Source organism: Lynx canadensis, chromosome D4 (assembly GCF_007474595.2).
Source record: "Lynx canadensis isolate LIC74 chromosome D4, mLynCan4.pri.v2, whole genome shotgun sequence".
NCBI classification, from domain to species: domain Eukaryota; kingdom Metazoa; phylum Chordata; class Mammalia; order Carnivora; family Felidae; genus Lynx; species Lynx canadensis.
In genome coordinates this window covers 59,265,102-59,277,676 of record NC_044315.2, presented here as the reverse complement: position 1 = coordinate 59,277,676, position 12,575 = coordinate 59,265,102, and the positions used below count along the sequence as shown (strand labels likewise).

The 12,575-nt window shown below is 52.2% G+C and overlaps 1 protein-coding gene across 1 annotated transcript in view; it reads left to right on the top strand.

Moving 5' to 3' along the window:
• The window catches only part of SHB (SH2 domain containing adaptor protein B), a 135,213-nt gene extending 123,551 nt beyond the window's left edge, over positions 1 to 11,662 (top strand). The window contains 1 exon segment of the mRNA XM_030293834.1: positions 10,801 to 11,662. Within this exon segment, the coding sequence (XP_030149694.1) occupies positions 10,801 to 10,984 (184 nt within the window). The 3' untranslated portion in view covers positions 10,985 to 11,662.
• The last annotated feature ends 913 nt before the right edge of the window (positions 11,663 to 12,575 follow it).

Genomic DNA, 12,575 nt, shown 5'->3' with positions numbered 1-12,575 from the left:
CAGAGAGGAGAAAACTACCCTCCGGTTAGATACAAGGTCACTGAGCAGATAGATCTGTTTTTGTTTTTTTTTTAATTTTTTAGGTTTTTTATTTTTGATAGAGAGTGCAAGTGGGGGAGGGGCAGAGATAGAGGGAGACACAATCTGAAGCAGGCTGTAGGCTCTGAGCTGTCGGCATAGCGCCTGATGTGGGGCTCGAACTCACGGACCATGAGATCGTGACCTGAGTTGAAGTCAGATACTTAACTGACTGAGCCACCCAGGTGGCCCAGATCTGTTTTAATTTGAAGTCTTTAAAGACCCCTGTGCATTTTCTTTTCTCTCTTTACTTTTTTTTTTTCTTTTTTGAAGCAAAACTGTAAGCTGGATCAGGTACTTTGTGAGCAAGTCCCTTCCTTGCCATGCTAATGGACTCCCTCTTTCAGTTAGCAGAGGAAGCCCCCACCAGGACAGGAGTTGGGTGGGAGGATAGTGGGGGCAAGCCCTGTGATTTAAGGATGAGATTCGGGGTGTGGGAGATTGCTGCTTCCCCCCTGTCTGCACCCCCACCCCACTCTCCCTCTCCACTTTGTCATACCCCATCTCTGCTGACAAGATGTTATAAAGACTATTGGTAGTGGCCAAGACTCCCCTACAACTGATAGCATGGGGGCGCGGCATTCTGGCCCCTGATTCACTGGGAAATTAGAGCAAACCTCCACCACTCTCTGGGTCTCAATGTCATCTGTAAAATAAGCAGGGAACCAAATAGTCTCAAAAGCCACTGCTTGGTACTTTACCTGCCTCAGAATACATGGGTGCCTGGGTGGCTCAGTCGGTTAAGTGTCTGACTCTTGGTTTCGGCTCAGGTCATGATCTCACGGTTTTGTGGGTTTGAACACTGCATCGGGCTCTGCACACTGCTTGGAGCCTGCTTGGGATTCTCCCTTTCTCTCTGCCCTTCCTCCACTCGTGCTCTTTCTGTCTCTCTCAAAATAAATAAATAAACTTAAAAAAATAATAATAAAGAGGGGCGCCTGGATGGCTCAGTCGTTTAAGTATCTGACTTTGGCTCAAGTCATGATCTCATGGTTTGTGGGTTCGAACCTAGCATTGGGCTCTGTGCTGACAGCTGGGAGCCTGGAGCCTGCTTCAGATTCTGTGTCTCCTTCTCTCTCTGCCCCTCCCCTGTTCATACTCTGCCTCTCTCTCAAAAATAAACAAACATTAAAAAACAATTTTTTTTAAGAGCACCTGGGCACCTCAGTTGGTCAGGCGTCCAATTTCAGCTCAGGTCATGATCTCACAGTTGGTGAGTTCAAGCCCCGCATTGGGCTCTGTGCTGACAGCTCAGAGCCTGGAGCCTGCTTCGGATTCTGTCTCTCTCTATCTGCCCTTCCTCTCCTCATGCTCTGTCTCTCTCTCTCAAAAATAAACATTAAAAAAAGTTTTTTTTTAATTTTTTAAAAAAGAAATGGTGAATACAGAGCAATATGCACAGTAGTACTTAATAAATACAGTACAATCATGTATGACCAGTAGTTTTTAAGCAGAGAAACTTCTTTCCTCATCTTTCCTATTCTGTTTTCAAGTGGAGCCCTGTGTGTGACAATGTACTTTTGAGAGGGTCATGAAATACCGCTTGATGTTTGGGGAAATTGATGCCAGGGAAGTAAACACGCTTCCCATTGTCACCCAGTGGCAGAGCTAGGGCCAGAACCTAGGCCTCACCACCAGCCACGGGGGCTGCCCAGCTGGAGGAGATGGTCCTACAGCCAGGAGTCTGCCTGGCCATCCATGGCTTCTAGGCTGCCAGCATGGCCATGAATGACAGACCGGAAGACAGGAAGACACATTCACTGCTCAGCCCAGACCACATGGAGCCAGCAGGACAGACCAGATGGGCAGCAACTTGTATGTGGGCTCCTGCAGAGCAGATGGAAACAAAGCCATGTCAGAACCCCAAACCTCGGCACCCGCCAGACTTGCTCACGCACTGCCCAGCTCAGACCTCAGACAGCCCCTGTTGGGGGGGGAGAGGTGTGTGTGAAAGCTGCATTCCACAGATGAGGAAACTGATGCTGAGGAAGCCACAGCTCAATGTAGCAGGGCAAGGACTCAGACCCAGGTGGCGGTTCCTTTGGGAATGGTTCTGCTTTCCTTGCCAGGCGCGTCCCCCCTTGTCTCAGCCTTTCCTGAGGTTTCCAGCTCCCCGTGCCTTTAAAAGCCATTGTGCGCCTCCAAGTCCTTTCAGCCACTGGTGCTTACCGCCACAGCTGCTTTTGCCCACCCTCTGCTGGGTCCCTGTTCTGGAGCTTCCTTCAGGTGTGGCCTGCCCCCCACCCCCATCTGCTATTTGTGGGGAGGGTAGGAGGTTGGTCCTTGAAAACAGCCTGGAGCCCTTTGCAGCCAAGCAGTTTGGCAAACTCTTTGTGTGTCAAGCCCTTAAATGTGGAGCGGGATGACCTAACCTTTATCAAGCGTTCACACTGCATTCATTCACAGCTAAGTTCTCACTTACCCTGATAACTACTGTGAGGGTGGACTCTTGTTATTCCCATTTCACAGACGCAGACTTTTAGGCACTGGAGAATGTGGGTGTGTGGCTTTAACCTCAGTGCCACCGGAAGTTGAGACTGGATTGTTCTTTGTTGTGGAGGTTGTCCTATGCATTGTAGGTTTGTCAGCACCCTTGGCTTCTACCCAGATGCCAGCAGCACCTGAGTTCCCAGGCAGTGCTGAATACCCCCCAGAAGGGATGAACTCACTCCCACAGAGAACCCCTGCTCCAAGGAGCGTATGGGCTGGGAAAGGCTTGTCCCAGTACATGGAGACCACTCTGAGCTGAATGCATTCTGTCCATCTGTTGGCACAAGTGTTAGGACTGCTCTTATCATCGTGCTGTCCCTAAGCCTGGGCGTCTGCTGTGCCCACTGCTCTACTTGTCTTTCTTCCTGCACTGAGGATAGCCATCCTGCCCTGCCTTAGTGCTCCTGGCTGGTGCTGGGGTGACCTCTACCCTCCTTGGGACGTCCCTCATTGGCTTGAGAACTTTAGTGCTGGAGGGACCCCCTCCACCTTTTCCAAATGAAAGAAACTGAGACCCAGGGAGAAGGTACTTGCCCGGCGCATGACATCATCAGTGGGATCAGAGTTTGAACTCAGGCATCTGACTTCAGTCTGGCCACCACCGCCAGCCCCCACCTGTCCTAAACACAAAAACTCATTCGTGTTCCCAGAAGAGTCCCGATTAGAAGTAAAGGGGAAAACAAAACAAAACACACTAGACCCTCTTGCCTCTTCCCAAAGCTCTGACAGCATTTCACATGTCACCCCCACCCCACCTCCTCCCCTCCCCTTGCAGTTTTCGTGTGCACTTGGCTGAGCCTGAGGACTGATGGGAATCCTAAACAAGGGGACTGCAAAAGTTATCCAGCCTACCCCGAAGCATCATTACCCTTTTCATGCCTCCAGTAATGGGAGGCTTACTCTGCTGTCAGCCTTGATCATTAAAATCCTCCTGTCTAAAAGTTTGTTAGTCTTCTCCTGAGAAAATTGCCTAAAATGGATTCATTTTGACCTACCCGCTGCTCTGTGTGGCACAAAACAAACCTATGCCTTTCCATGTTTGCTGGGAGAGGCTTCTGCCAGCTCCCCTTCTGCCTGGAGATGGCTTTTTGTCATGATTTACTGAAGGCTCTCACCCCGAGCCGCCAACTTAGAGCTTGAGAAATGCCCGTGCATCTCAGGAAGGCTAATCGCTGCTGATGCGTTTATTGAAAGTCCAATTATTTGGTTGTAAATCAAGTCGTTTGGCTCAGCAGCATTTACATGTAGACATTTGTTCGCAATAACTTGACATATGCATCTTTGGTTTATCGTTGTGAAGGCTGTTTCAGAAGGCCCTGGGCAGCACGCAGGTATTTGCCATGTGGACTTCTAAGCCCCTTCCCCCAGCTCCCTGGACTCCTAGACTATGTCAGCCAGAGGGGCCTCCGTACCTCCAGCTCCTTGCATTGCAGTTGAGAACCCCAGCACACAGCTAGAACAAGTTGCTGCTCCCTCCAGTCCCTGGTCCTCTCACCTGTGCCATGGGCATCTTGCAGATAATGATGCCAGCCCTCCCAGCATCTTTGTGAAGCCACAGGCTGGTCTGGTCATGGGCCAAGGGTGGCGGCTATTGCTGCTGTACATCTTTGTGTCCCAGATTCCTGGACCCTTTTCGGGAAGTTCACAGCATATACAGGTGCTAGCCTGCATGCAAGTAAGGCCTTGGGAGCTGTCAACCAGGTTGACAGGGACCTGTCCCTGAAGGCTCCCGGCACTTGAGTTCTGGATATTTCTCTCCCAATGCAGGCCCAGGGCTCTCACATCATGCTTCTCTGCAGGCACTTGTGAATGTTTCTGGGGTTTCTACGCATTGCTCACAGGTATGGTGAGGAGAATTTCTCTGTAGACACACACACCCAGCCAAATATCCCATCTCACTGGAGGTCAAAGAGAAGGGAGGAGGAAAGCAGACATTGTGAATCACAGAGCCATCTGCTTGCACGGGCAGTGTTGTCAACTGCAGGGCGGAGTTAGCCGGGAACAACCTTTTTTGTGGGAACCTAGGTGGCCATGAATATAGGAGGTGCCTTGCCATGGACACCCTCCCGGCTGGCTCCCTGGGGATGCCAGGTCCCAGGGTCATGACAGATCAGGGTAAGGGCCAGGCCTAGGACCACACCTACCCCCGCGCGGACAGCACAAACGTCTGTGTCCATCTCTACTGCCACAGAGGGCTGGGCTTTGAGCGGGAGCACTGGCTGGCATTCTCATGCTCATGGAGGATGTGGGAACTGCGACACTTCGTCCCTGAGAATCATTCTGCAGCCAGTTGCTGAGGGCACTTCAAATGCCCAGGAAGTCCATGGCTCTAAGAGGGAACTTGTCTCATATTTGTGCTTCGTTTCTCTAGGCCTGGGCAGGGGGCATTGGCTGCCTCAGTCACCCCAGCAAGGATTTCTTCTAGAAATCTGAGGAAAGAGGGGCTTGACCCATTCTTCCTTGTGACCTCCCTCAGGCAAGACTTGTCTTTTGACTTGAGAGGTGCAAGACTTTGTACCCCCTAAAGGGGTGACCCTCTGGGTGCTCCTCATGACTCTGCCCCTCACTAAGCTTGCTCAGCTGCTCCTCACTGGCTGTCCTAGGACCAGGGCTATCCAGACAGAGCAGCTACTGTATCTGACCTTGGAGGAAGTGGCTTCTACCCTGGCTGGGCCACACTAAGGGACAGGGTACAACAGCCACCAACCTGCCCTTGGGAGCTTATAAACCAGAGAGGAGGTTGTGTGGGGCCTCATTGCTGGCTCAGGGCAGACCCTCACCAGATAGCTGATGGTTGGATGGACAGATGGACCAAGTGCCCAGCTGTGGGCCAGGCTTATGCTGAGAGCCCAGAGAAAGTAAGGCTTGGCCTACTGAGAAACGTCACAGTGAACAGACAGGATTCTTTTTTTTTTTTTTTTTTTTTAAGTTTATTTATTCTGACAGAGAGCATGAGCAGGGGAGGGACAGAGAGAATCCTGAGCAGGCTCCACACTGACATCGTGTAGCCTGATGCAGGGCTCGAACTCAAGAACCCATGAGATCATGACCAGAGCTAAGACCAAGAGTCGGACGCTTAACTGACTGAGCCACCCAGGCTCCCCTGAACAGACAGGATCCTTGACCTCAGGAACTCACAGAGCTACAAGGAAGCCATGTCTCAGGACAGAAAGAGTCCAAAGGCCCACCTAGACACCTGGATCCATCTGGTTAGGTGGCTGAGCAGGAGAAAATGAGGCTGCAGAATCAGACAGCTATAGTGAAATCCTAGCCCCGCCATGTGCGATGGGACTTGGCACTCAACCTCGCTAGCATCAGTTTCCCATCCGTAAACAGTGGTAGTTCTACCAGCTTAGCAGCATTGCTGTGGGCTTCCATGCGATAATATGTAGCAACAGCTCAGCTCCCTGCCTGGTGCACAGTGGGGTTTGAACAGTGCAGGTGGCATTCGTTGTGCAGTGGCCATGGGGAGCCATGGATGGTTTTGAGCCGAGAGACAGTGTTCTGGGGCATCTCCGTCAAGAGAGCAGTTCCCCAACCACCTTTTAATAGAGGTGGACCAGAGATCCTTGCTGTGTGTGGATTCCTGTAACCAGGTTCTACGCGATAGTCCCCAAAGGCAATTTCCTTGCCTTCTCCTGCATAAATATTATATGCAAGTATTTTTAAGTCATTTCATCATGAAAAGAAGCGATTTAACATAACTATTACTCAGGATTCTTCATGAAATATGCATCAAGCAATTAGGTCTAAAAGCGAGAGGTGAGGCCTTGTACCCTGCTTGGGCCGGCAGCTGCGGGCTGAGTGATGTTTTATTAAAGCCCATGATTATGAGACGAGGTAGGGCCTGTTATTAGGCCCGGCACACCAGGCACGTTTGATAATCCTGGTGATGAGGAGGTGCTTTTTGTGATGATAATGAGGGATCTAAACGCAGTGACAGCCCCAGCACCCCCAGCCTCCGCCAGCCTTACATGACTCATTAGACAGGTCACCCACCGGAGACACCCTTAATTGTGATTTTGCTCTCGCAAGATGTCCTATCAAACGAGACAGGCCTGACACAGGAGCCTCGCGGGCGGCCACAGCCTGTCCAAGCTCCCTGGGGACCAAGGCCCTCCCAGAAGTGATGATGGCGAGGTGGTGTGGCCGGGGACCTGGCCCACCTGGCCCTGGAGGCAAAGAGCTCCGGGTTCTGGCTTCAGCCAAAGGCCGCCTTGCCGTGTGCCTTGGCCCAGAGTGTTGTTCTCTCCCACCTCAGTCCTCCAAGGCACCCCAAGAGAAGCTCTGTCCAGAGCATCCACAGCACCCCTGGGCATGCTGGTTATCTGATGCACCCTCTTTTCTTGCTAGAAATTCTAATTTTTTTCTCTTCTTATGCTAGTTGTCTTCTGAATTGAGTTGGGAGTTATTAAAGCCATCCCTTCACAGTTGTTTTTATTTTTTTTATATTTTTTATTTTTAAAATTTTTTTTAATGTTTATTTGTTTTTGAGAGAGAGGGAGAGCCAGAGCATGAGCAGGGGAGGGTCAGAGAGAGAGGGAGACACAGAATCGGAAGCAGGCTCCAGGCCCTGAGCTGTCAGCACAGAGCCCAACGCAGGGCTTGAACCCACAAACCGTGAGATCATGACCTGAGCTGAAGTCAGATGCTTAACCAACCGAGCCACCCAGGCGCCCCTTCACAGTTGTTTTTAAATCTTCAGCTGTTGTAAAGTAGCATCTCATTCATTGGGACCTTGTGACCCATGAGGATATATTATCAGGATATATTACACATCTCTTGGGTGTGTGTTGACAAGGTTTTACCTGACCTATTCGTGAGTCAGAGTTTGACAGATTGTTTCAAAAAGCAAGCTCACCTCTCAGGGCCTGCCAACCCCATGTGACGGGTCTCCATAGTTGGGGCCTTTAGCAGTCAGGACAAGCCATCCCCAGTGCCTGAGATGACCTTTCCATGCCAGCCCTGTGCTGTCTCTGGCCCACCATCAGCCCTGTAGGGTAAGTACCTAGGGACTGAGGCCAGAGTCAAAGAGTCCCTTGCACAGGGTCTAACGTCTCTCCCCTGCCACCTTACCCGGCCTCATATGGAGTGTTGAGGGCTAAGTGGGATTCTCTCCTGGAGCTGAATGGTACTAAGTCAGGAGCATGGACCCTGGGAAAGGCCCACCAGGGAGGGAAGCAGCACCACCGCTGATTGCTGTGTGACCTTGGGTCAGCCACCTGACTGAGCCTCAGGACTTGGCACACAGCCTGAATCACAGGAAGTGCCTGGGAAACATTGGCCGTGAAGACCGTTATGATCAGTGCCCCGTGAGAATAAAGACTGGGGGCTGTGGGCAGCAGTGGAATGGGGCATGAGGCTGCCTCCAGGCCCCTTCCTGCGAGAAGTCCTCACAAGGGGGCAAGAGCTTATGCTTACACACATGGAACCCTCAAAGGTCATCCGGTTAGCCTCCCCACAGATCCAGTGGTGCCAACGACAGAACCCACCACCGCCAAAGGACCGCCTCAGGTCCAGAGAACCACGGGGTGCAGTGCTTGAGCCCAAGGGGAAGGGCCACTCCTGCTGGGGGCTCCTGATGTGGGAGCCAGCTCGTGGGCCTTTATCCCTCTACCAGGGGATGGTCATGCCTTGGACTGGGCGGTCATAGGGCCTGAGTCCTCTGCCATGGTCTGAGTTTTGTGACTGGCCTGCCCCGCTCGGCACAGCCTAGCTCAGTTACACACCTGTGTCTACTGAAATACATGTGCCAGAGGCACTTCAGGGAGGTGCTAACAGCTGCCCTGCCTCACCTGTGTCTGTTGAGGAGGAGGCATCATTGTGGAGTTTCTGATAACCTGGTGGCCATTCCGAACCTGTGGCCTGGGAACAGAGGGGCCTTCTCTCCCTCTGGTCCCGTCAGCTGTTCTCACCATCCCTGCCACTTCCCTTGCTGGGTGTTTTAAGAACAACCACTATAAAAACGTCCCATTAAACCATATGAGTTACTTCTCTTCACCTCCTTAAAAAGTAAATCAGCTCCTCCTGCCACTTCCTTTCTGTGTTGCCAGCACAGCTTTGGCATTCTGGCCTGGCTCACAGCTATAGCTGCTGTGATCCAGTCTTCCACATCGTATGCTCTGCACCCCAGCCGCAGATCTGTGGTCTGGCACCCAAAACATCACCCCACTCCACTCACAAAGAGGAGAATGACTGTCCGAGGCTACACGCCCTCTGCTCCCTCACTCACCTGCAGCTCCAGCCGGAGCTCTGCCCCCCCCCCCCCGCCCCCACCCTTTGTCCAGGCAGAGCTGAGCTCATGGCCTCAGTGCACAGAGCTTTTTAACTAGTCCTAGTTTCCTTAGCCACACAATCTCAGCACTTCATTCAAGCAGTTACCACCCTATCCAGGCCGGCACAGATTCGTGATCTCTCCCGTGTGGTGGGTAGCTAGTCTTCGCTTAAATGGGGTTGTACGTTTTCTCACTGCACACGCCGTTCCCTTTCTAACAGCTTAAGCAAGTGCGCCTCCTGCTTCTCAGATGTGTCGAGGCAATTCTCCAATGAAATGACCCTTCGCTGAGGAGCAGAACTTGCCACAGGCTCTGTAATTAGAACATTGTCAGCCTTAAAAAATCTTGATTTAAATTTTAGTTCTTTACAGGAATTATTCTCTCTAGAAACATAATTGCTCTCCGAACGATTTCCTTTAAGCTGAGGGTGACATCTCTAAATACATTATTATGAGCAGATGTATTGCTCAGTGCCCGCACTTCATTAAGCATTTGCTCTGCCATTTGAAAATGGTGCTGGAGTCCAAATTGATGCATTAACAGAGTGGGCGTCCGTGAGCGCGGGGAGCCCAGTCCTGACTGGAAGAGACGTGGTAAGCCCTCCAGTGCCCCTGTGCAAGCAGTCGGAGCAACAAGAACTGAAGCTCAGAAGGTTGCAAATTTGTGTTCGCTTGGAGCTCAGCCTCGCCAGGGGCTGGGCCTTGGTCTCCCAGAAGCAAGGCCCCTGGGGCTGGTCACAAGTTATCAGTGCCAAGGGACAGACTCTAGAGAAGGCAGCAAGAGGTCAGAGTGCCAGCTTTCTCACTAAGTGACAAATGTGAGATAAATTGGACTGTGCTTTGGAAACCAAGCATCTACAGGTTTGGCAGCAAAATCATAAAAGGCCAGGCTTAGAGCTGAGTGGGCAGGGAAAAGGCAGCTTGGGCAAAGGCAGATTGACAGAGGAGTGAGTGATCTGATATGGCCAGAGACCTGGGTGGAAGGTGGGAGGACCAGGGCCAGGTACTAGGGCCAGGTGGAAGCAGCATGGCCATTGCCATCTGAGATCTGTGCCCCAGCCAGTGTATGCTGGTGTAGGGGCACGGGGCTGCAAGGGGCACGGGGTCCAGGGTTCTACTCTGATCTCCAAGGGACCCACCCACTGCCCTTTTCAGCAGATGCCATGCATGGTGTGTCCAGGGACCGGGCCCTGATCTGTGGAGCTCTCAGGGGAGTTGGGAAAATGGAGAAGTAATTGCAATTCAAGGAAGCAAGTGATGGAGGCACGAGTTTGCTCGGTGCTGTCAGAGGAAGGAAGGAGCTCTGCTTGTGGTAGCCTGGAAGACTTCCCAGCAGAAGAAACACTCAGGTTGGGCCTTGGAGGAGGAGGCAGAGTTCACTGAACAGAGGGAAGATGCACAGAGAAGGGAGTGCCTGCAAGGGGGCAGAGCTGGGGAAGAACACACATACCCCCGACATTCCCTTGGCTAAAACTAGTCACATGTTTACAGAGGCTGCAAGGGAGGCTGGGAAATGTAGTCCCTGGCTGGGCAGCCCCTTCCTAGTGGCAATAAAGTAGTATGGAAGGGAGAGCATCAATTTTTGGAAAACAGCTCACCTGTCATCCCTGCTACACTGTTTTCTCACCTGTAAACTGGGGGTGATGAGACCTGCCCCGCACACTTGCCAGGGCACTGGGGACTTAATCATACTTCTCGCCTGGCACACACAGCCTAAAAACTTGTCTGTGTCAGCAATAAGAGGAGCCAAGTCTGGGGGCTTGTTTTCCTGAGGAAGCCTTTCAAAAGCTCTCAAGATCCTAAAGACTCTCCAGCAGTGTTTGCTGCTGGTTCCTGGTCTATGCTGGGCTTGGGGGAGCTCTGGGGTGCAGCTGCGTTTCAGTTGGGCCTGAGCAGCATGGCTGTTTCAGCCTTTGTCACTGCAGATCCTAATAATAACCTCCGTGTTTTGTTCACAGGAGCAACCAGGGCTTTATGCACATGAAACTGGCCAAAACCAAAGAGAAGTACGTTCTGGGTCAGAACAGTCCCCCATTCGACAGTGTCCCGGAAGTCATCCACTACTATACCACCAGAAAGCTGCCCATCAAAGGGGCTGAGCACTTGTCCCTCCTCTACCCTGTGGCTGTGCGGACCCTCTGAGCGGACAAGCCCCACCCTGCTCTGTGACGGGGCCCAGACTTGGAGGAGCTGGAGGCCCCCGCCCACCAGCCCGGCCGCTGTTGCAGGCGGGGTCCAATTTGTGTCGTGTGTATGGTACTAGCACACCACTGCATGTCTCTAGAATGCTGTTGCCACTTACGGGGGCTGGAGAAAGCCTGGACAAAGACAGAAGGACAGCCAACACGCCACCCCAGCCCCCACCCCCGCCCCCTCCTTGAGTTTCTGTGAATTAAAATATTTGCAAATCCAAAGAGATGCCTTCCAGGATGAACAAAGGAGAGCAGCTCCGGAGGGGCGAGGGGCGGGGCGGGAGCTCCCCGGGTTGCAGCTCTTTGTTCTCCAGCTGTCACGAATTCACACCTGTGGGGTGGGGGTGGAGGGCACTACGGTTTTCCCACCAGGGCCCCCACTGGTGCTGGGAGACAAATGCGGGTGCTCTGAGAGCCCAGAAAGCCCCAGGAGTCTGGCTTCCCCTGTGGTGTGTGTGTATGTGTGAGTGTGAACACATACACGAGAGAGCATGGTCACACACAGATGTGAGTAAGCCCACTAAATCCACTGTTAGTCACTCAGTGTAATCACTAGGAGATCTTTAAGGAATCATTGTGCAGTCACAAAGAGGATTCAATTATTTATGAATAGGGTGTGTAAATAAAATAGTCATTTAATACATATTCTTATCCCTTTTTTTATATGTACGTATATATACCACAGAGGGTCTCTGAGGAGGGCAGTGTTTACCTGCTGGTTTCGTTCCCAGAGCAAGGTGTGACTCTGGGCGTGTGTGGTACGACAGGCCCCAGGGAGGGAAGGAAGCAGAGAGGGGTTTTCTTTGCCCGCCTGAGAGCCAACCTCAGGATGGTGCAGCAAGGCCCTGCGTTCCGGCTCCAGCAATGGTAGCCTCAAGTGTTGACCCACCACCCAAGCTCTCCCTTCCGCCTATAGCAGCCCAGTGATGGCAAGTCTGTGCAGAGCACCCAGCAGTCTACAAAGGGCTCTCCCATTATCTGGTCAGCGCCACCCCGTGAGGCATTTAATGTGGGGAAAGGGCGGCACAGAGAGGGAAAGTAATCTGCGCTATGTCACACAGCTTGTAAGCGAAAGAGGCTTCTTGAGTCCAGATTGGCAGCCTCCATGGCCAGTGCTTTGGCTGTCCGTGGCCTCACTGTTAACCCTGCTCCTGAGGGAAAACAAATCCTAACCTCTCAGGGGGACGTGGAGTTCTCTTGGTCATCCATCCACACTGCTTCCCCGCAGATAACACACACGTTCCCACCGTTCACCTCCATCTTGCCTCTGCCCTTGACTGGAGCAGGGATGCTCACCACACCTTCAGGTCAGGCTCCTAAGGCTGTGAGGTTGCTTTTACTTGGTTCCTTCTCCTTTCCCTCCCACTGACCCACCACCACGCTATGGTTAAATGCTGGTGGAAGACATAGAAGAAACCCACCCAGCAGCATGACAGATAACGGTTTCCATCTGCTGAAGGACATGCAAGGATCCAAATACGGCCCGAGTTTGAGTTTCAGTGCCTTCACCAAGCACACGTCTTCCTGCCTGCCAGCTTGTC